General features: G+C 36.9%; 2 protein-coding genes across 4 annotated transcripts; one reads left to right on the forward strand and one right to left on the reverse strand.

The window, feature by feature from the left end:
- Positions 1–255: 255 nt before the first annotated feature.
- PKP3 (plastidial pyruvate kinase 3) lies at positions 256–8,550 on the reverse strand. 2 transcript variants are annotated; one of them, XM_021945463.2, is made up of 12 exons: positions 8,129–8,550; positions 7,231–7,515; positions 6,522–6,687; positions 4,863–4,997; positions 4,635–4,745; positions 4,445–4,533; positions 4,250–4,312; positions 3,117–3,292; positions 2,120–2,222; positions 1,743–1,891; positions 774–882; positions 256–677 (listed from the first exon to the last, which is right to left on the reverse strand). In XM_021945463.2, exons 1-12 carry the CDS (start codon positions 8,357–8,359, stop codon positions 564–566), a joined length of 1,731 nt encoding a protein of 576 aa, XP_021801155.2. In that variant the 5' UTR covers positions 8,360–8,550; the 3' UTR covers positions 256–563. The 2 variants fall into 2 exon arrangements, 1 of the variants encoding a protein (XP_021801155.2); XR_015835865.1 differs by lacking the exon at positions 256–677 and adding an exon at positions 1,279–1,358.
- Positions 8,551–10,095: 1,545 nt separating this feature from the next.
- Positions 10,096–12,206, forward strand: LOC110745385 (uncharacterized). 2 transcript variants are annotated; one of them, XM_088253106.1, is made up of 4 exons: positions 10,096–10,604; positions 11,012–11,087; positions 11,185–11,311; positions 11,796–12,206. In XM_088253106.1, exons 1-4 carry the CDS (start codon positions 10,491–10,493, stop codon positions 11,995–11,997), a joined length of 519 nt encoding a protein of 172 aa, XP_088109232.1. In that variant the 5' UTR covers positions 10,096–10,490; the 3' UTR covers positions 11,998–12,206. The 2 variants fall into 2 exon arrangements, with proteins under 2 accessions (XP_088109232.1, XP_088109233.1); XM_088253107.1 differs by having other exon boundaries at positions 10,101–10,604; positions 10,981–11,087.
- Positions 12,207–23,029: the final 10,823 nt, after the last annotated feature.

Below are 23,029 nucleotides of genomic sequence, written 5' to 3' on the forward strand. Positions count from 1 at the left end.
AAATTGCAGTTTATCTTCCAGGCAGAATGTTAAGTTCCTCGGGGTGAAACTTGGCAAGGATTTTGTTTGGGGAAGCACCATAAACTAGCAACAAGCCAAAGCTCCATAAACTAGCAGCAATCTACAACTATCACATAACAAAACAATTCTTTACCAGCTGGCGACAAGCCAGAGAAAGATAGATTTCATCATACACACAGAAGACAACTAGGGCGGATATCGGCAAGGGCAATGTTAAAGAAAAGGACCAAAAAATACAAAAAGGAAAATTGCATTCAGAAAGAGAGGTTATGGCTCGAAATGGCATAGATTTACAGATCTGGATCCATAGATTTCTGTGTACACATATACCTAGAAACACAAACAAATAATTCCAAAATTTTACAGGGCACTATTGAAACATCTAAAATTCGTAACGACATAACTCCTTTACATTATCATTTACAAAGTTCATTTGATTGGAACTTGGAACAAGTGTTAACAAGATGTCAACTACTTAAACTGAAACTTCAATTTGAATAACAGAAACTAAAAGTGAAAGAAAACTCCTCAGAGGTTCAAAATCAACTTTCAACTTTACGAACTTGGATATGGTGAGAAGATTCTCGACGCCAGATTGGTTGCGCACCACTTTGTACAAGAGTAACAAACTGCCCCTCTTTTAAAAGACCTTTAGCCTGTGCAAGGAATAATGGCAAAATTCAGAACACATAAGAGTATAATGTAAATCAGATAGAAGGAGACACACAATTGAGAAATAAGTAATCACTAACCACTAATAGCTTTATTGCTCTTGAGAAAGTCTCCTCCGAATCATTTGAGAACTGCATATATATGGGGACGACGCCATGATAAAGCACTAACCTCTGCTTAATCCTTTCTCTGCTAACAAGAAATTATGTCACAAATTTAAGAACAAATAGTGAAAAGAAGTTTAAATTGCTCAAAATCCCCTACATAGAAAAAGAATATCGATTGCATTTGCAATAACCCTGTGAAACAAAAACCAAAGGGAATGTGAATGAAATTTTTTTAACGGCGCAGCAAATCTGAAGAATATGCAGTCTTCAACATGGCAGTTTTACGTAAGTTTAATTTAATTGTTTTTTTTATAGCAATATCTGTAGAAATGCTGTACAAGTACCCAACAGCCTCCATCAGAAATGCTTTTAGCTTCTGCAGTCAAAAGCTTCAACAACCCTAATGCAAACAATTGTTGCATGAAAACTTCTATAAATAAAAGTATACAACAAAAACAGAGATGGAAAACTGGCTGACCTCTATCAACAAAGCTATGGTAAGTTAAGGGCTATACCAAGGAGCTGGTAATCTTCCTGACTGATCGTTTCTATCTATAACTGTTGAGTAGGAGGTCAAAGAGCAATGCTTAGAGCAGAGAACATTGTATCACCTTTTCTCAGAAGGTTAAACAATTTTTTAGGCCCTTAGTTACAGGTAAATGTATAATGCCACTTCTATAAAGTTGACATGGTTTTCCGTGTAAAATCTATATTTGAACCACATACATGTTCACTATATGTATATATATATATATATATATATATATATATATGTATATGTATTTCATCCAATATATAAGCAGGACTGACCGACAATAAATGCAGCAAGCTGCAGCATGTCAATCATTCTAAAGTAGAAATTGTTTCAGAAATTGTTTTCCAAGATATAGATCACATGACAAGTCAACATGTGACCTTAAAAAATTAGAATACCGGACTTACTCATTTGTGAAGGCAAAGATTGTTGAGCAAGGCCGATAATGACTTAAAAGCACAGCCATGGATCCTGTCCTCGTGAAAACAATGATGGGTGTTTGAAGACTGTTTGCTATAGTTGTGGAGTGGAAAGCAAACATTTCCCCCATATGACTCTGAAAAGTATCCACAAAGTAATCAGATTCAATGGGTAGATCTCAAATCAACTGCAGAACATGCTAAAATTTTAACCTCAAGCAACCCAGCACCAAGAAGTCCTAAAAATAAAAAGCATATACAACCCAAAAATATCAGACCAAAACGAAACGAAAAAAATCATATTTCCAAAATAACTTATACATCTGAAAAAGTACCATAATTCCTCAGATGCAATCATTGCGTACCTTATTGGCCCTCAATTGAATTGGAGGAAAAGTGCTAATTGGTAGGCTTGACTCAGTTCTTAAAGCCACAGTATGCATTACTTTAACAGCTTTCAATGGATGCCTAGATTTAGAATTGCAGAATATATAAAAATATGACAATTGTTCCACATATTGTCAGCATTAAAAAAGTATGAAACTTTTCACAAAATATAAAATAAAATAATATACTATATATATAACCGACAAATGTCATTGGCCATGAATGAGGGAATCCAGAAGAAAGAGAACAACCAAGGTTTCCCGAGTATGTATCAATGTATTAGGCAAGTAAAAATTAACACAAATATAGGATTCTCTAGCTCTCTCGCTATTACAGAGAAACTTATAAAATAAATAATTACTTGGTCAAATGGTAACAAAGTCAGAGTTTACCCCAAAATGGGGAACACTCTAATTAATCTTGTATGTCATGGGATGACTAGCTCGCAATCAAAGGTGTTGTTATGCAAGACTCTAGTGGCATAAAAATAAATAAAACCCGAAACAATCTTGACAGCGAACTGATACATGACATAGCCCAAACTAGAACCAGGACCAGCATAAAAATTGAATAGATGGGTGTCAACAGTAAAGTTTTTAAATGAGGATTAATAAAAAACTTACTGGCAGTGAAAATATGAAAAGGTATTCAAGCAGGTCAACCTAAACTAGCCCATCAAATATGTCGAAAAAAACAATTAATAAATTATTAACTGGATGCATTGGTATTTTACACATGTCTGCAAAGGTTGATAAAAGTGACGAAAACCATCACTGGTCATCTCAGGATTTATAGATAAAGAAAACCAATCACTAATGAGAAATGCAATCCCCATATTAAAAACCAACATAATAGAAAGAAATTTTCACATATTAAAAGTGACGCAATATCTACAAATAAATAGATTACAATTTCTATCAAGATAGATACCAGAAATAAGTACTGTGACTGCCAAATGTCAACCAGTTGACTTACTTTCCATGGGCAGTTTCTCCAGAAAGCATAATTGCATCAGCACCTTCTTTTACTGCAATTGCAATGTCAGAAACTTCTGCCCTGGTTGGCGTAGGATGATCAATCATGCTCTCCAGCATATTGGTTGCTACAATCACTGGTTTCTTCATATTGTGACACCTTCTAATGATGTCCTCCTTTTAAGATAACACAGGATTCAGTTACATAATAAAATTAGCTTCAAAATCAACCATAAAGGTTAAAATTCAACTTTATCATTTGAAAATGATAAGGCTATACATAGACATAGAAAGCGCATTATTGCTTTGAGATGCAGATTATAGTCAACCATCACAAGCTATGTTATATAAGCAGCAAATATTGTGACTCTGAAACATCCTATTATTTACCGTCTCTAAGCCCCAGATATTCATTAGCAAAGGTACTATTGATTATTGAACTACTGTCCGGTTTTGAAAGTAGTCTTGAGATCTCTGATTGTATCAGTCTTTAGTACTCCTATCAGTAACAAATATCATTGTCAGAAAGACGAATCTCCCACCCAAATATCTTCCCAAAATCTGACTCTCTTCCCATTACCCACAAGAAGCTTCATCAGAGGGGACAAAGAAAGGTAACCTTGAGAAAAGTATTTCCAAGGTCTTTGGAACAAACTCCTCACAACAATCTGAGAATTCCATCCATTCGCATGGACTCTTCATTTGCTCAAGAGGCAACCTCCACAAACACTTATCAAGAAAATCCACTATTTCTCTCCTCTAGATTCCGAAACCGCCCTTCTCCCTTGGTTTTTGCACAAGTTCGCAGCCATTTGTTTCCTCTCCACTCCTCTTCCATGGAAATCACTCATCGCTTTCCTAAGATCTTAGCTCCCTTAATTGGCACATGAAAAAATGGACAAATAGAAAGTACGCAACTAACTCGGCACCAATAGAAAAAGTAAAAAACAAAAAGAAGGGTGCACAAAAAGGCTGCCTTCAAGAGGAATCGGGGTTAAGGCACATAGATAATAATATAGAGTACCACCCAAGATAAGACATAAGGTAACTCAAAGGCCACTCACCTAATTCACAACCCAACTCTTTAGCTAAGATACACTAGAAATGGTAAAGATACAACTACGATCAAATTACCTGCAATAAAGGAACTTCCTCAATTGGAAGCTCAGCTCCAAGGTCTCCACGAGCAATCATTGCCTATAAAGCAGACAGCAAAACAAGAAACTGGATAATAAGTCATTGCTTATGGTAGTACCAACATATCAAAGAATAAGGATGGCAGGGCTTTTGTTGCATGCAAGAAAAAAAAAGTTACAAATAAAGACGAACCCCGTCAGATGCAATAATTATCGAATGAAGATTCGGTATAGAGTCCGCACTTTCTATTTTTACAATAACATGAATATCTGCATTGCAACCTACAGAAGAGGCGCAAATTAAGTTTAGGAGACAATACTATAAAGATCCACAAAGAAGAAATGTTAATTGAATAAACTGATAAGAGATTGAAGAAGTTTACCTTTGAGATAATCTTTCAACTCATGGACCACCTCAGCATTTTTTACAAATGAGACAGCATAGAAGTCAACTCCATTGTCCACTCCAAACTTGATATCTTCCCAGTCCTTTTCTGTAGAAGAGAACAATAAAGCAGACCAACAAATTGAATATTGTGTGCCTCTTCGAATTTTTGAAAATCAAATGGACTGATGTTCATATAAACACCAAAAACATTGGTGAAGATTACCTGTTATTGAAGGCAGAGTTGCACTTTTTCCACGCACATTTAAATGGCGCCTTGATTTTAGTTCTCCGCCATCAACTACCACACATTTAACCAAATCTTTTGTCTTTGACTTCACAGCTAACGACATCATTCCACCTAGCAGAAAGACATGATATATCATCAGGTCTCTTAACCATGTGAGTAGATAAATAGAAAAGAAGGTGGGGGGGTAATGAATGATATTCCACCTCCCTTGGTTACAACTTATGAGCTGTAAGAAAAGAATCAATTCAAGACAGTCTAACCACTGGGATGATAAAGTACAATTACAACTACTTGAACTTGCTAAATCAAACAGATTAAGATACATATAGTCCCCTTCCTTTTTAAGAGAGATCCCTCTTTGCAAGAAAAAAGATAGACAGCATTTATGGGCCCACCCTGCAATGTTGGTCCCATGATTTGAACCATTCACTTTTTACGTCACCATTTAAGAATCATTCCTACAAAAAAATAGCTAACAGAGACTCGTTCAGCCATTTGATTATCCTCATTATCATTTCAGTGTTTATCTGAAACATTGTGTCTATGTACTTGGTCATAGTTAGATCGCCAAATGGTTTCCAATTGAACTATTCTTTGTAAAGAGATCCTTCAATGAGGAAAGTAGACAGTTCAGATTATCATATCACGTTGAGGGGTGGGCCCACATGTGATTCCTTAACAGAGGCACCATCTTCGCAAGTTTTCCCTGTAGAAAATATATGAGGCCCGTACTGTAGCTGATGTGATTCACCTGAGAGGCCACAATTACCACGAGCAAACATATTAATGACGAGGAACACATTTCACACTATGGACTCGACTCAAAAAAAAAAAAAAAAACAAAGGCCATTCAAACGGCCATACACAGTTATTTGAACAGCCTTTGTTATTCTCACCAGTCTGCATGCAGACAATTTCACACCTAATCCATTTCCCGTGTGTGTGTATGAACGGAAATGTTCTCTCACCACACAGTGGCATGTCAGCTTGGATTCTTAATTAGGGAGATTCTCTTCTTTTTATCTTCTTTTTATCTTAAAGAAGCTAATAGAGTATATTTTTATTGTTCATGTTGAGAGTCTGGCAACATAACCAGCCAGAGACTTGGGAAAAGAACATCACCCTATGCCTATTTATACCAAAAGACTACTGAGTTGACTCTTGACATCAGGGTGGCCAGTTTGATTCAGTAAATGGCAAGATGCAGTCGGACATTACTTCCAATACATCTGAAAACAGTCAACATTAGTGTGGCTAAGTTCTTCCTTGATAACTCCTATCCCACCAACTTGAGGTTAACAAACACCAGCTCACTACAAAACTAGTCTAGTTCTATAATATTACAGTTGCCATTAAAGTTGACCAAAGCAACAACTCATAATGCACAACAGCTATGACAATAATCTGTAGGTCACTCTAACCAGTTACAGAGTTCCAAAACTTAGTGGAATTGCGTGCACAAACAAGTTCCTTCAGTCTCTTTAATGAATTTACTCAAAAGAGTCAAGATTTGATTTGCCATACTTCTAAAACCATAGAAAGACATGCTAAAAGAAATATCATATCACATAGGATGAAAAACAAAAACAAATTGACTCGTCCACAAATTCAGCACCCGCAAAATATTATGCTTACCATCAACTAGAATAATGTCACCAACATCCACATCATTCACAAAGTCGTCATAGTTTACACTAACTGTGTCCACTGTGCTAACTCCTCTTTTGATTGTAAAGTTAAACTCTTGTCCCTCTTTAAGAAGAATTGGTTGTGGTACATCTCCACTTCTAACCTCAGGACCCTGCATGAAGAAAGAAAAATCATATATCAACCATAACCTCAACGGTGATTAGAAGGAATCAGGATGAGATATTCAAAGCCTTTATGCTATAACAATTATTTACAATGTGATAAATACGAGCATTCACTTGAGAGTAGTACACTAAATATTGAGAATGAAAATCTAAACTAACACATGCTAAATGTAAACGAAACTTTTAATCTAGAAGGGGCAATGTTCTGCATTTTTCAAAAGTCCAGTCTTATTTTATGATACACAATTTGGAGTAGTCTACAACAGTAAAAATGAAAATCACAGTTTACATAATAAATGTAAAATTTCTTCACAAAAATAAGCAGAGTGAAGAAAAAACAAAATCATATGTTAAACCAAAAATAAAAAAACTTTTGATTCCTGAATTTCGTCCTACTTTTGATCCACAGCAGGTGAAACAAATTTACCCGCCAATGCAGCAATTCTTGATACAGAAACCTGTGCTCCTAACCATAAGTTAAATAGGATATGAGCAGGCAAAGAATGAGAGTGAAAAAGCAATCAACATACCTTGGTGTCCAGCATTATGGCTACAACTTTGTCTTCAAATTGAGAGTTGTATTCTTTGACAAGTTCAATGGTTTTCTGGTGTGACTCATGGTCCCCATGTGACATATTCAAACGTGCAACATTCATTCCTGTTTCAGCCAGTTTCCATATCATTTCACGTGAGCTTGTTGAAGGACCAATTGTACATACTATCTTAGTTTTCCTTACACCATCTGAATATACCTTTGGCTGGGCCATAAGGTAATCATTATCAGACTGAAGTTCAAAAGTTGAGTCAGCCTTGTCCTAAAACAAGACAACAACATTTCAAGGTTATAGATTTAGAACACGCACAAGTGATACTATTAACTGCATTCTAATGAAGCACCTGTCTTCAATACATAAAACATAGCAAAGCTAGAAAAAGCATTAAAGCAGGCAATAAATTTACCATGCATTTATTGTATTTCTAAGTTTTATGCTAGAAAGCAACTTAACTAATCCAAGAATCTGTATTCAGCCTTTTAAAAGGAGAAGGGTATTGCAGTCCCCAGCTCCTCACAATGCAAATGTGACGACTGGTATCCTATTTTGTACGTTTATCCTAAACTTTCTCAGCAACCAAACAGAGAAATATCACGAGAAACTAAAGATTATAGGTGTTTTTGAATTAAAGGAAGAAACTTCAGCCCCATGTGCCTACCAATTGAAATACCAATTATCTAAAATTTCGAAATATTCAAAGTTTTCCACACTCTGAGAGACAGAACAATACAAAACCAAATTAGAACACGCACAAAAGCCACATAAATTCAAGAACTATTGACAACCCATGTTATAAAAAGGACAAAAGCAAAGCTCCCCCAATAGGAAAAACAGAGAAAGCATAACAAATGGAAACAAGAAAAAGCAAACTTACAACGCTCTCCACAGGACCGTTGTGTGAGTTAGAATGGCCTCTGCTGCTGTCCTGGAAGATCCCAGTTGATTTAACAGTAAAGCTTTGCTTCTTCTGAGCATACTTTCTTCTGGGTCTACAGTGAAACGCAGTAGAATCACACAGGCTCTTGGAGGAAGCCAATCGATCAGTGGCTCTAGACCTTTCAGGTTTCAAGAAAGACATTCTTGCGGGAACATTAAGGGTCGCCATTGAAGAAAAGCTTGGAGAAGTGAGAGTGTTTTGTTAATTGTTACTGACGAAAGATAGAGAAAGGAAGCTATGGCCAAATTGGTGATGGCCCTACGAGCTACGGTGAAATGGGATGAGAGAGGGAAAGCCGAGGACGAGAGAGAGTCTCGTTGGAGCAAAAGGAAAGGAAGAGAGTCTGTCCAGGATTCAGACAGTTTGACCGTTTATTTCTACTCCTCTTATTTATATTTTCATTTCTTACATGTTTCCCTTTTTTTCTTTTTTTTCTTGTAAATAATAATATTGGAGATTATAAAATTTAAAAATAAAAAGTATAAAATAACATGTGTGTCAATAGCCTAGTATGAATAAATATTTATTTATATTATAACACAAGAATATATATATATATATATATATATATATATATATATACAGTTATTCTCTTATCCGGATGTCCGCACGTTATTATCGTGCGGATGCTATTGTAAACAGGTAGGAAAACAAAGAGGGGTAGTACAAAATACACTGCGTCCGCACGATAATAACGTCCGGATGTCCGCATAAGAGAATTTCTACCCCTCTTTGTTTTCCTACCTGTTTACAATAGCATCCGCACGATAATAACGTGCGGACATCCGGATAAGAGAATAACTGTATATATATATATATATATTATTAGAGAGCTTCTATTGAGGGATCTCTCAATTAGCTTATTTGAGCGACACTTTTGTAAGGCCCATTTTACATTATATTTCACTAATCCAAATCGTCTATGTTTTAGATAATCATTCAAGGATCATCTCTACAAAAAATCACATGAATTCGATATCGTTTGACCACTCAATTGTATTATTGAAATTTTAGTACTTTCTTGAAGCACCGTGTTTATTGATTTTGTAGGATACAATTGGATGTTGAAATGTTTTCCTATTTGTCTAATTTTTTGCAAGGATGATCTATGAATGTAGACTTAAATAATAGATGGTTTGGATCGTTGGAAAAAAATTCATAGGGTACTTTAAAGGGTGTCCCTCAAATAAAATTATTAAGGGATCCCTCAATAGAAGGGGACGGTATATATTATATTATAACACAAGAATATATATAATGAGATCCCTCTAATAAGATTATTTGAAGGACACCCTTGTAGGGCCCACCATACATTGCATTTTATTAATCCAAATCTTCTATTTTGTAAATATTCATTTGAAGATCATTTTAACAAAAAATCACTTGAATCCGATATTATTTGACCATTCAATTAAATTATTAAAATTTTAGTAGAAGCACGTTTTGTAGGTTTGGATTTTAGATATCATTTGATCATCTCTGCACATTTTTTATGTCTAAATGGTTTCCAATTTGTCTAATTTTTTGCAAGAATTTTTTATGAATGAAAACTTAAAAAATAGATGGTCTAGATCGTTGGAAAAAAATTTCATAGGATACCTTAAAGGGCGTCTCTCAGATAAAATTATTTGAAGAATTCCTCAATAAAATGGGATTATATATGGATATATATTGTGACTCTGATACTAAGCAGTCCAGAATTACTGACATTTTGGCGTTTAACCCTAAAATAGCAAACGACGTAGGCCAATCAAAGTCATGTAGTTTTCTAGGGCTTCTTTTTAATGTTGAAAAAGATACTTTATTAAACACCATAAGAATATACAGCGGATATGATGAAATTATAACCATGAGGTCTATATGGACAAACGCCACACGAAGATATCTATTACTGTTAATATTATAGAAGGTTCCCGGAAAATTCTGGTTCATAAGCATATTCTATGACACACACCCTGACACTCACACAAAAGAGAGAAGAAAACAAAACTAAAAAAACCTGAAGAAAAAAAACCGTGATATGGTTCCCATCTCATTTTATCCAAAAGAAGAAAAGAAAATCAATGAAAATATAAAGTTTAATGACCTGAGTCAGGCGTCCTCCAAACCCTTAATTCCCAAATTAGTTTAACACTCCCTCTTAAACCCTAAGCCCTAACCCCAACCACCACTCCGCCGGCGCCGACCACCTCCTGCCGTCGCAGCAGCCCTTGCTCCTGTGTGGATGCAACATTCCCAAAAACCAAAGCTTGAAAACTGAGCAGGACGTGATCATTTTAGGGTTTTAATTTCAATCTCGATGAAAGGTGGAAGGAAGAATCTGAAGAGGGCAGTGGAGGAAGAGAGCTTGACCCTCAAAGATGGTCACTCTATAATGCAAGTGGTTTCTCTACGTGGTTCCAATCTCATTGAGGTGCTCTTCTATTCAATAAATCCGCTATTTTTGTTTCTTTTTTTTCTTTTTTTGGGGGGGTCAAATAGAGAAAAACCCTTCTAAGACTCTGTTCATATTCAATCTATTTCTTCACGCACTTGGTTGCAGTAAAGTGCCAATCTTTAACCCTAAAAGCTGTATTTATTTTTTTCGAAATCCAGTTTCTGCATGTAATTAACAGCTAGTGTTAATGAAAATGCACTAATGGCTATAAGCTTAGTGGGTTGGCTCCTTCCTATGCCCTAGGACTTCACTCAAATCATAAAGGGATGTGCTGGGGTTGGGCTAATTCTTAGATTGAAGTTATGTTCGTAAAGAAAATTAACTGAATTTGTACTGCACAATGTGTTTACAGCTTGTCTTTGATTCTGCTCTACTTATTTAAGGTCATGGATGCACAAGGAGAGAAATCTTTGGCGTTGTTTCCAGCTAAATTTCAAAAGAGCATGTGGATAAAACGAGGTATGTTGACTCTGTTCCCTGTAAAGTCAACCAATTTCAACAGATTCTCGTAAATGTACCCAAAAAGACATTGTTTTTGCATTCATTTTCTATGCAGGGAGCTTTGTTGTTGTTGATGCAAGTGGAAAGGAGAAGGTTGTTGAATCTGGCAGCAGAGTGGCATGCATTGTTTCGCAAGTTCTATTTTACGAACAAGTTCGTGCGCTTAAGAAATCACCAGAATGGTGTGTATTCTCTTCCCATCTTAAAATGATGTGCCACTATCTCACTATATGCCACCCTCTAAAACCCGGCTTGCATAAACATTTAACAGTACGATGTCCTTTTGTGGTTTTTTGGTTATCAGACTTTGAAACTTAACTCAATTTTTACTCCGGCTTCCTTCATATGGGTGAAGGTCTACTGTTTGAGCATTATGTTGCAACTTAATAAAGTTGGAACTGTCAAAATTCTTTTTCTTTTTTCTTTTTTCTTTGGAAATAGTAGTTCAACAAGCCTCCCATAGTATCCAGAGCTAGCACATAATCCTACCAAAAGATGGAAAAAGGTAGCTCATGGACGTGTAGTGTGAAATCCTGCAGCCTTGTGGCACATTTTCTGTAATGTTTTAAGTGTTGAGAGACAGGCACTCACGTGCATCTCCTCCACCTCATCTTTCTTTTTTGTTGGTCTTTTGTTCCTTATATTTGCTTTGACCACCCAATGCAGGCCAGAAATCTTCAAATCCGCAGTTCCAGATGGATGCAACGCAAGTCTGCAGGGAGACACTACCTCCCAACAAGAAGAGAATGAGCTTGACTCAAGTGATGATGATGGACTGCCTCCCCTAGAAGCCAACACGAACAGGATGAAACCAGTTGATTGGAAATCAGACACAGAATCGAATTCTCATTCAGATACAGATTCATAATTCAGAATCAGACTTAGGTTCAGCAACTGATTATTGAATAGTTGTACAGAAGATGTATGCTGAAACAACTGCATCCATATCCAAGATGGCATGAAGCGAGGATAACAATGTCGAACTTGTGTCCGAAATTTTTGGACTGAATTTTTGTTGACCATGTATGTAATCATGTATTAAAATACAGACACTATTAATCATGTAGAATAAATCAAAAACTCACGGCAGCTAACTCACGGACAAACAGACTGAACAACACAGCAAGCACACAGATAAAACCAAATAGTAATCAAGCAAGAAAACACTCACTCAATGAACACTCAATGAACTCACGCAGACACGGAAGAGAATAGAAGGAAGAAGACTCAAGCTGGAAACACAGAGAGAATATGGAAGAAAGGCTTTTCCGTCTGATAAGTTCACATTCAATAATAATAGTTTTTACTACAACATTCTCATTACAAAGCAAGAGACCAACGTCTCTTTTAGAGACAAACTTTTAGTCAAAAGAGAAAAGTTCTATTGGGACAACAACCGACAGCATGGGTGAAATAACAGTAGCTCATTGAGCCAATAAACAAAATATACCACCCGACAGCATGCTCTCATGCTTTTACAAATAATAGATAAAGTAGCTTTGGATTCCTGCTTGGTTTAACTTTCAACAGCCTCCCTTAAACCAAGCTCATCATAACTCTGCATTCCCATCATCTTCTTCAGCTTCATGAACGCATCCATCCTGAGACCCTTAGTAAATATATCTGCAATCTGTTCTCCAGTTGGACAATATTGGACTTCAACCACCTTGTCATTTACCAAATCCCGAATGTAGTGGAACTTCACAGGTATATGTTTAGTCCTCCCATGAAAAACAGGATTCCTTGCCAATGCAATCGCTGAATTATTGTCACAATAAATTGTTGTGGGGCTTTTCTGTTCATGATGAAGATCACCAAGTAATTGGCGCAACCATACTGCCTGTGTTGCAGAATTTGTGGCTGCAATATACTCTGCTTCAATAGATGAAAGGGCCACAACTTGCTACTTCTTTGATGACCAAGAAATCATTCCAGAACCAATATGAAATGCATAGCCTGAAGTACTTTTTGCTGTTTCAACATCACCAGCCCAGTCACTGTCCGTGTATCCTTCAAGCTTCACAGGACAATTAGCTGAATAGAAAATACCATCACTTTGAGTTCCTTTGACATATCTCAGAATTCTTTTTGCTGCCTGCATATGTGACTGTCTTGGAGTTTCCATAAATCTACTAATTAGCCCAACACCAAATGTGATATCTGGCCTAGTAGCAGTTAAATAACGCAAGCTACCAACCAACTGTTTGAAAAATGTTGGATTAACCAACTTTCCAGCTCCATCTCTCTGCAGCTTCAATCTTTCTTGAACTGGAGTTGAAATTGGCTTGCATGACTCCATTCTAAAACGTTTGAGGATGTCACCAGCATATTTCTTTTGAGAAATAAAAGTCCCTTGCTCAGTTTGTTTCACCTCAATACCAAGAAAATAACACATCAATCCCATATCAGTCATCTCAAATTGAGATGCTAAAGCCTCCCTGAATTCTGCAATCAATCTCATATTATTTCCTGTAATTATCAAATCATCCACATACAGACAGACAATAACAACATCCCCTTGCTGATTATTTTTGACATACAAAGTATGTTCATATGGACACCTTTGAAACTTATGCTCCATGAAGTAAGAATCAATTCTGGTGTACCATGCTCTTGGAGCTTGTTTAAGGCCATACAAAGCCTTTTTCAGCTTACACACCATGTCAGCTTCCCCTTGTTTTACATAACCTGCTGGTTGCTCAAGATAAACCTCTTCTTCCAAGGTTCCATTCAAAAATGCAGATTTTACATCCATTTGGAATATCTTCCAAGCATTATGGGCAGCAAGAGAAATAACAATTCTAACAGTATCAAGCCTAGCAACAGGAGCAAAAACCTCAAAATAATCAATTCCTGGTTTTTGCTTGTAGCCTTTAGCTACTAACCTTGCCTTGAAACGATCCACATCTCCATTCTGCTTGTACTTTGTCTTGTATACCCATTTAACTCCAATAGGTGTCTTTCCTTCAGGAAGAGAAGTAAGCTCCCAAGTGTCATTCTTTTCAATTGCATGAATCTCTTCACCCATTGCTTTAATCCAGTGCTCATGTTCACATGCCTCCTCAAATGATAGAGGATCACAATCTGCATACAAGGCAAAATTCACAATTTCTTCATCTGAGGCAACATTTCCTGTCATTTGATAATCTTGGAAACGAGATGGCAATCGATGCTCACGTGTTGACCTTCTTGGCTCAACTTCCTGCTGAATTTCTGGTTCATTTACTTGTTGATCATCTCCAAAATGATAATTATCAGCTGCTGGAAAATATGTTGCAGGTCTGCTTTCATTCAAGGACCAATCCCAAGTTCCTTGTTCATCAAAAGTGACATCCCTGCTGATTATAACCTTCTCTGTCTTTGGATTATAAAGCTTGTAGCCTTTTGTGACTGTGCTGTAGCCAATAAAAATGCATTTTTCTGCCTTCTCATCAAGTTTCTTTCTAATATGATCTGGGACATGAGAATAAGCAATACATCCAAACACACGAAGATGCTGAATATTTGGCTTCCTGCCACTCCAAACTTCATAAGGAGTTCTTCCATTCACACTTCTGCTAGGAGCCCTATTCAAAATATACACAGCACAAGCAACAGCTTCTGCCCAAAAATACTTAGGCAGATTCTTCAATTTCAGCATACATCTCACCATATCCATAATTGTTCTGTTTTTTCTCTCAGCCACACCATTTTGCTGAGGTGTATACCTGGCTGTCAATTGATGTTTTATCCCATTCTTCTCTAAAAACTCATCACAAACTATGTATTCTTGGCCTCTGTCAGTTCTCAGTACTTTTATCATTTCACCACTTTGTTTCTCAACATAGGCCTTGAATTTCTTGAAAGTGTCACAAGCATCAGATTTGTTCTTTAAGATATACACCCAAGTCTTCCTGCTGAAATCATCAATAAATGTAATGAAATATTTTCCACCACCGTGTGAGGTTGTCTCAACACTACACAGATCAGAGTGTATCACTTCAAGAGGCCTTTGAGCTCTAAAGGCTTTTCCTTTAGGAAAACTGTCTCTATGCTTTTTACCAAGAACACAGGTCTCACATAAATCATTAGGCACAGAAATATGAGGCAAACCAAATACCAGATTTTTCTGAGCAAGGAGATTTAAACTGTTAAAATTTAAATGTCCATATCGCATGTGCCATAGCCAGTTATCATCAACCATCATTGAACTGAAACAAGGTAATTCACGGTAACTGAGATACAATGGAAACAGCCGGTTTGGTGTCATTTTTACCTTTGCTATTAGTCTATGATTGGCAGCATGGATGGTGCAAACTCCATTGACAATTTGGATGTCATATCCTTTCTCTGACAACTGTCCCAAACTCAACAAATTGTGCCGCAAACCAGGCACGTAATAAACATCTGATATGGAATTGGACGAGCCATCCTTTAGCTTGATAGAGATTCTCCCTTTTCCTTTGGCTGGAATCTTTGTTTGATCACCAAATGTGATCACAGACTGCACAGACTCATTCAAATCACTGAACAAATCCTTGTGCCCACACATATGATTACTGCATCCAGTATCCAACAACCACTTGTTTTTCTCATCATCACTTACAGCATTAAAAGCCAGCAACAAAGTTTCTTCATTGCCTTTATCATTTTCTGCAAACTTAGCATGATGCCCCTTATTTTCAAACCTCTGAGAATTGCATTCATTTTTGTAATGGCCATATTTCTGGCAGTTAAAACACTGAACATTAGATTTATCACGAGCTTGACTCCAACTGTTGCTATCACGGGCTTGGCTCCAATTGTTGCTTCTTCCTCTTCCTCTGCCTCTTCCTCTTCTGTTTTCAAATCTATTCTGTCCCCTTCTATAATTTGAGTTATGATTCTTGCCATTTGATCTTGCTTCATTGCAGGACTCCTCATTCTTAGAGTCATTCTTTTCCTTTTTCACGTTCACTTGGGCCTTCAACGCTTCTTCATTCCCAATCTCTGACTTCTCATTTAATCTTTGCTCATAAGCTTGCAGTGAACCTTGCAACTCATCAACTGTCAAAGTACTAAGGTCACGTGTCTCCTCAATAGCTGTAACTTTGCCTTCAAACCTGTCTGTCAAGGTTCGAAGTATTTTCTCCACAATCAGTAGCTCTTTCATATCCTCACCATTGGCTTTCATCTGATTAGCCAAGGACAAAGTACGTGAGAAATAATCAGAGATACTTTCTTTTCTTTCCATCTGCAAAAGTTCAAACTGCCTCCTCAAGGTCTGCAACCGTACCTTCTTCACTTTCTCTCTTCCAATATAGCTGTTGATCAACACATCCCATGCCTCCTTAGATGTAGAGACATGTGCAATTTTCTCATGGACTGCTGGATCAATTGCACCAAAAATGTACATCAAGGCCCTGCTGTCTTTCTTCCTATTTTTCACCAACTCTTCTCTCTGGTTCTGTGTGAGAGTTACTTGATCTCCTGGTTCTGCAAATCCAGTTAATACAACATCTGTGTACTCCATCACTTTGAAGAAAAGCTCCATCTGAGAACGCCAATATTGGAAGTTCCCCTTCCCATCAAATTTACCAACAGGGCACTGCACAAAGTCATTTCTGTTTGCCATCCTTCTTGAGCCTCAGCTCTGATACCAGATGTAGAATAAATCAAAAACTCACGGCAGCTAACTCATGGACAAACAGACTGAACAACACAACAAGCACACAGATAAAACCAAATAGTAATCAAGCAAGAAAACACTCACTCAATGAACACTCAATGAACTCACGCAGACACGGAAGAGAATAGAAGGAAGAAGACTCAAGCTGGAAACACAGAGAGAATATGGAAGAAAGGCTTTTCCGTCTGATAAGTTCACATTCAATAATAATAGTTTTTACTACAACATTCTCATTACAAAGCAAGAGACCAACGTCTCTTTTAGAGACAAACTTTTAGTCAAAAGAGAAAAGTTCTATTGGGACAACAACCGACAGCATGGGTGAAATAACAGTAGCTCATTGAGCCAATAAACAAAATATACCACCCGACAGCATGCTCTCATGCTTTTACAAATAATAGATAAAGTAGCTTTGGATTCCTGCTTGGTTTAACTTTCAACAAATCAATCCATTCATGTAACGTTTAAACGTTTATGCAGAGCCTTCCACATGGAAATATTCTCATTCAAAGCCCAGAAGTGCATGATTATTTATTTTTATAGCAGAGAAATCTCATCTTAACGTTCCACAAAAATACAATCAATTGGCAGAGTTCTTTCTCGGAGATTGATTATACAGAGAGAGATTGGAGAGAGAGCACTAAGCAGACATTCAGGAACTGACAGTAGTTGAAGTTGAATAAATAAGTAGATTGAAAGAAGGAAGAGCATTCTCGCTCACTCACTTTGACGCTTTCCAAGTTTCCAAATTTCCTCTGACACTTTTCGACTAACTGACCTACAAGTTGACTGATAATACTGAGTGATCTAAAATTGGCGATCTCATATGAAGCTAACAACATTTTGACTTTTGAGGGGTAATATGAAGTTACAATATTCTTTGAAAAAACGTAAAATATAAAATATGAAGACTCCGCGGGATATTAAAAGAGAGAGAGAGAGAGAGAGAGAGAGAGAGCTGAAAGAAAAAAGAAAATGTGCGAAAATGTGTTAAGTAGACAATAAGTATGTATTTGTAGATAGTATTTGCAGATTGTGTAGCTTGAGGACAGTATTTACAGATTCTGTTTTGCCTTGGATGGTATTTAGTGGTATTTTCGCAAAATTTTTGGGATCCGCCTGGGCTCAGGCCTAATGGGTCGGGCTTTTTTTAAAATAAAAAAAATACTTTTCTAAGTCTTTTGAATCTTTTTGTTACATATTTTTTTCAAAAGTGATGGATTAAGAGTCTTCTCTTAAACAATAGTATAGATTACTACATAACTTAAGAAAATAAACATATAAAGCCAAATTCTTTTACTAAACCTACACCAATAGCCAAAATATATTTGAAATGAATCTTATGAAAATGTGTTACTTCTATACCAAAATAGGATTGACATCATGAAAATTAAAGCAATTTATGTCGTTAGAATTAATAAATCCGAAATAAGCATTCAAATTCTTTATTGAGCCACTAAATTTGAACTTGAAAAAACAGGGTCATTAAAAGATATAGTGTATATATTGCTTGTTTGTTACAAAATTTTAGACAACATTGAAAAAATTAACTTAATTTATAACATGTGTACACAATATGCTTAACCAATTAAAAAACCTCAATGATTAACAACAACCAAAAGAATGCTCAACTCACACAAAAATATATACCAATTTGAGACAAGCCCATTAATACAAACATACCAAAAGCTTCATACAAGAACATAAAAGAGAACCCATATGATAAAATTACCCGAAGAGGTAGGGATCAGAGGAGCCTTTGACTGGGAAGTCGACGACGCCGCCCGCCTTATTTTGCAAGAACGGGGCCTGCTTGACTCGGTCCCGAGCTCGGGGTTGGTCAAGTTGTACTCAATGACTCGGCGGAAAAGCCCATTCTAGAGAAAGAAAGGTGGCCGGCAAGCCATAGTAGACAACAGAGAGAGATAATAGCATGGCGACGGAAGCCAAGATCGAAGCTTTCAAGAGCCGCATTTCTGCAAAATGGTATGTTTTTTAGTTTCCTAAGAGCAAGTCCAGCCATAGAGCCAAACCGGGCTAAAGGCCCCCCAGGCAAGCAAAAAACGAGTCCAGCGGGAGAGATCCAGCCCGGGCAAGGCATAGGACCCACCAGCCTGGGCAAGCCCACGGGCAAATCTCGCCTGGGCTCAAGCCCGAAGGCGCTGACGTCAGCGAGCAAAAAAATTCTTAAAAAATTCTAAAAAATCCAAAAAAATTCAATTTTTTTTTTTTTTAAAACCAAAATATTATGGATGTTTTCCCTATAAATACATAACAATTTTATTCACTTTCTAAATTGTTTATATTTTGTTGCATAATCTTTTTCTTTTTCTTGCCCTTGCCCTAGCCTTCCAAGGGTGGAACCAACTAAGGCAAGGCTGCCACTATTCACATAAATAGTGGCAGCCCTTGCCTTGCCTTAGCCTTGCCTTAGCCTTCATGGATGGACTTGCTCTAAGAGGGAAAATTTAGTGGCAAAGATCGAAGTGCTACTCATTCTTAAGTTATGTAGTAATCTCTACTATTGTTTAAGAGAAGACTCTTAATCCATCACTTTTGACAAAAAAAATGTGTAACAAAAAGATTTAAAACACTTTTTTTTAAGCCCGGCCCATTTAGGCCCATGGCAGCCCTACATGATGGTCGGGCCAGGGCCAAGCCCTTTGAAACCTCGAGCAACCTGAAAAATAAAAATAAAAAGTCCATAAAGCCCGGCCCAACCTAATGACTAACCATATGCCCACCCTTATGAAAATTCCTGATTACACCCTTATTTAAATACTTACAGATACCAAAATCAATATAACTTCATAGCTCTGCCGCCATCAGTGGTTGAGTGCCTTTAAAACATCTCACCCAAAAACAATGAATGCTGAAGAGTTAGAAATATAAGATTGCTCTTGAATCCTATCAAAATATAGTGCATCTGATATGTAATAACCAGTTGTCCCTCTTCAACCTGCATATTGATACTTGTACCTGCACTCGCTAATGTGAGAAAGCAAAGCCCATGGGGCAGCCTTGGCTTTGAATTTTCTAGAAAAGCCTAGCCTGGCCCGAGCCGTAAACGAGGTGAGAGGAATCAAATTTGACTTACCCATGGAGTGTATATTGATTTAAAGGTGTTTCAATGGGCTCTATCTATTATATCACAGTTGTCATCTCGAGGGTTAACTCCCAAAGTGTTCTCGAGGGTTAGTTAGATGCTGTCACTTTTGGCATTTTAAACTTTTACTTCTTAGCTATCTGATATTACTTATTTATTTTTGAGTTTGAGTTTTTCATATAACTTCCTTCACTATTATTTCCAGGCACCATTATTATTTAAATCTACAAAGCATTGCTGTCAATGGGAAAATATTGCCAATTGATCCAACACATCACACGGCAGAGGAATTATTATCGACTCATGAACAACATTGGCATACCTTGTTGAAGAAGCTTACGTTCCTTTTGTTAGTGTTGTAAGTTTATTCACTTGGTCTTATTTATGGGTTGATTTGTGATCAAATTTCATGAACAGAAGCTAGCTCCACTTATTAAGGCACAAAATTAAGCTCACTTCCCATTGGAATTTCCTTTTCTTTCTTCTCCATTTAATTCATCTCTCATCCTAATTTCTGTCTATTTGAGTTCAGACTTCCTTTTAGTTAATAAATTGCAGCATTGGGAGGAACATAATGGTTGTGGTGTTTGGTATGAAAAATGAGTATATTATTAAAATAAGATATCTTCTCCTTACTAAAATATGATTTTGTGTTGGGATGTGTAGATAACTTTAGCTGTTTCACGATCTATGACTCCCTTGATTTCAGACGGAAATCAGTGTTATCTTGTAACCACCAAGTTGGTTCTATCCCTAAATATTCTTTAAGTTTCCCTCTAAAGAAAAGCTATGAAGACCTGAATGACATTTTATGTTCCAGTTTGGCTGAGATTTTTCTAGCAATTAGTCTAAACTTTGCCGCCAATGCATCAATGGTGTTGAAATCAGAACAGTACCTTATACATAGTGTAAGATGTTCCTCCTTCTCCATCTATTCAAGTTCTTATTTAAAGTCATTGCATTAGACATATGATTATTGCAAATTGTATGGCATAAATGTAATGGGTCATTGTATTGTTATAGGTAGCAACTACTGTGTGGTGCATTGGTTTTCAGAAGGCTTAGGGAGGGGTGACAATTTTAGGGGGTTAGTCCCTGAATTTAGGATCGTTATTAAATTTTTGTGGAAAAAAGTTTGCTCATATTTGGTTGGATGAATCCTCTTCAATTTTTCTCAGTGCGTTTATTTGTTCAGAAGCTTATTTATGCTAGGGTTTATGCTAACTAATGTATTTTCTAGTCTACCTGGTGGTGCACAATGCAATGACTTTCTGAGCATTTTGTAGTTACTTTTGTACTGATAAATATTGATGATCACAATTTGCTTTTGAAAACCGTGTATGTCAATCATAAATGTACTATTTTAATTATGCCGTTTTTCTGTTTTTTCAATTGCAGATCTTGTTCTAAAAGATAAGATGATCGTGTATGATTTAGCTCGTCAACGGATTGGATGAGCCAACTATAATTGTAAGTTCAATTATGAGTCCATATGAACTCTCTTTTTCAGGCTCATCTTCGGTAAACATCTCCCTTAAGCCTGTAAATAAGCCTAGGCTCAATGGGTTAGCTGGAACCTGGCTCGATTTTTTGAATTATGGGTTACCAAACCCAACACAATGGGTGGGCTCAGTTCGGCCCGATGTCTAATGGGTAGAGCATGGGCCATGTTTTTAAGCCCTTAAAAAGCTCGGCCCAGCCCGATTTTAATTAATTAAGTTTTATTTAAATTAATAATAATTAACACTCAAAACAAATAAAAACAATTATTACTAATGCTCTGTTGAAAAACTCAAACTCAACATTTAACATAATACAACTAACACAATTATGGCAGGAGGGTGGACTTATGGACCACCTATTTATAAAAGAATTAAAAAAAGAAAAAGAAAAAAAAAGGGAGGTTTCCTTAAGAAACCAATGTGGGACTCCTAGTAGCAGTCCAACATGAGGCCTCTGCTTGGGATGCTGAATTTGCTAAGTACTTGAGGTTGATGAAGGTAGTTTTGAGAAGTTTAATCTTGAGAATAGCTTAAATCTCGTTGATGTTTTCATTGCTTTGGACATCAATGTTGACCAAGGACGACAATTCTAGCAACTTAGTCCTTTTGTTTTGTTCACTTGCCTCATATTTGAAGGCTCACAATTGGAAGGTACATATTAAAGGTTTTGATTGTGTATTTGTGTGGTTTCACACTTTAATTAGATCTGAAGGCTTCTGAATGCAATACTACTCAATTAGCGTTAGTTTCATATTCAGGGTATATAATGTTAGTTTCAATAAGCAATTATGTGGGTTGGGGATGTTGGTTGTTAGGCAAAGGGATTTAGGGTGAGGAAGTATTTGTTGATGGGTTGGCATTTATGGTGATTTGGGTTTGAAGAAGAAGAGGAAGAGGGTGGACAATAAGATTAATTGAAAGAAAACAATTCTTGTGGGTGCAGGAAAAGTAATATATTTGACTGTGTTTTATGAGAGTGGGGCAGTCCCACATTACAACCAGCAGCATTTTACCCAAACTTGAAGGCCACCCTGACAAGGCGCTTGGGCCCGGAATGTCAACTCGATTTGGACTTCTTTTCTTCAGATTTTTGCCATATAGGCCCGTGCAAAAAGCCAAGTTGGGCTTTTTACAAAATGTTTAGTTTAGATTTTTGATAAATTTCCAAATTGGTGTTTAAAATATCTAAATATTAGTTTGAAAATTACATGGGTCGAGTAAGCTCTAAAACCCTGAAATAGTATAGCCCGTGGGTAGGGCATGGGCTTAGCATATTTTGTATAGGGCAGGCTCAGCCCAGCCCGACCCGATCACTTCCTAGGGCTGTAAAAACTCGTCAATAGTAGGGCATGAGTTCACACCTCCTAGGGCCTGATTGGCCCGGCCAGTAACGTCCCATTTTACAAGCCTAGTCTCCATAACTTCTAGCTATGCTCGACAGTGGAGTGAGAGCAGATCATCATTAGGAGACATGCTATTGAGCCTGCTAACAATAGGGATTGTGGTGATGCACATATTGTTGGCGTGACCTGTGGACCAACACCAAGGATTCTCATATTAATTGTATTTAATTTACTTTAAATCCTAATTTTCTATTGTAAATAGAAATATGAATTTATTATTTTACTTTGCCAATAAAGCTCCA

Source organism: Prunus avium, chromosome 5 (genome assembly GCF_965620075.1).
Source record: "Prunus avium chromosome 5, drPruAviu1.hap1.1, whole genome shotgun sequence".
NCBI classification, from domain to species: Eukaryota; Viridiplantae; Streptophyta; class Magnoliopsida; order Rosales; family Rosaceae; genus Prunus; species Prunus avium.

What these genes read in the sequence shown, in the direction of transcription:
- PKP3 (XM_021945463.2), bottom strand. Translation starts at nt 8,359, where the DNA reads ATGGCGACCCTTAATGTTCCCGCAAGAATGTCTTTCTTGAAACCTGAA. An exon ending in TGACATTATTCTAGTTGATG is followed by an intron (nt 4,998 to 6,521) that starts GTAAGCATAATA and finishes TCTTTCTGCTAG; the next exon opens with GTGGAATGATGTCGTTAGCT. An exon ending in GTTGAAAGATTATCTCAAAG is followed by an intron (nt 4,534 to 4,634) that starts GTAAACTTCTTC and finishes CCTCTTCTGTAG; the next exon opens with GTTGCAATGCAGATATTCAT.
- LOC110745385 (XM_088253106.1), top strand. Translation starts at nt 10,491, where the DNA reads ATGAAAGGTGGAAGGAAGAATCTGAAGAGGGCAGTGGAGGAAGAGAGC. An exon ending in GAGCATGTGGATAAAACGAG is followed by an intron (nt 11,088 to 11,184) that starts GTATGTTGACTC and finishes TTTTCTATGCAG; the next exon opens with GGAGCTTTGTTGTTGTTGAT. An exon ending in CTTAAGAAATCACCAGAATG is followed by an intron (nt 11,312 to 11,795) that starts GTGTGTATTCTC and finishes CACCCAATGCAG; the next exon opens with GCCAGAAATCTTCAAATCCG.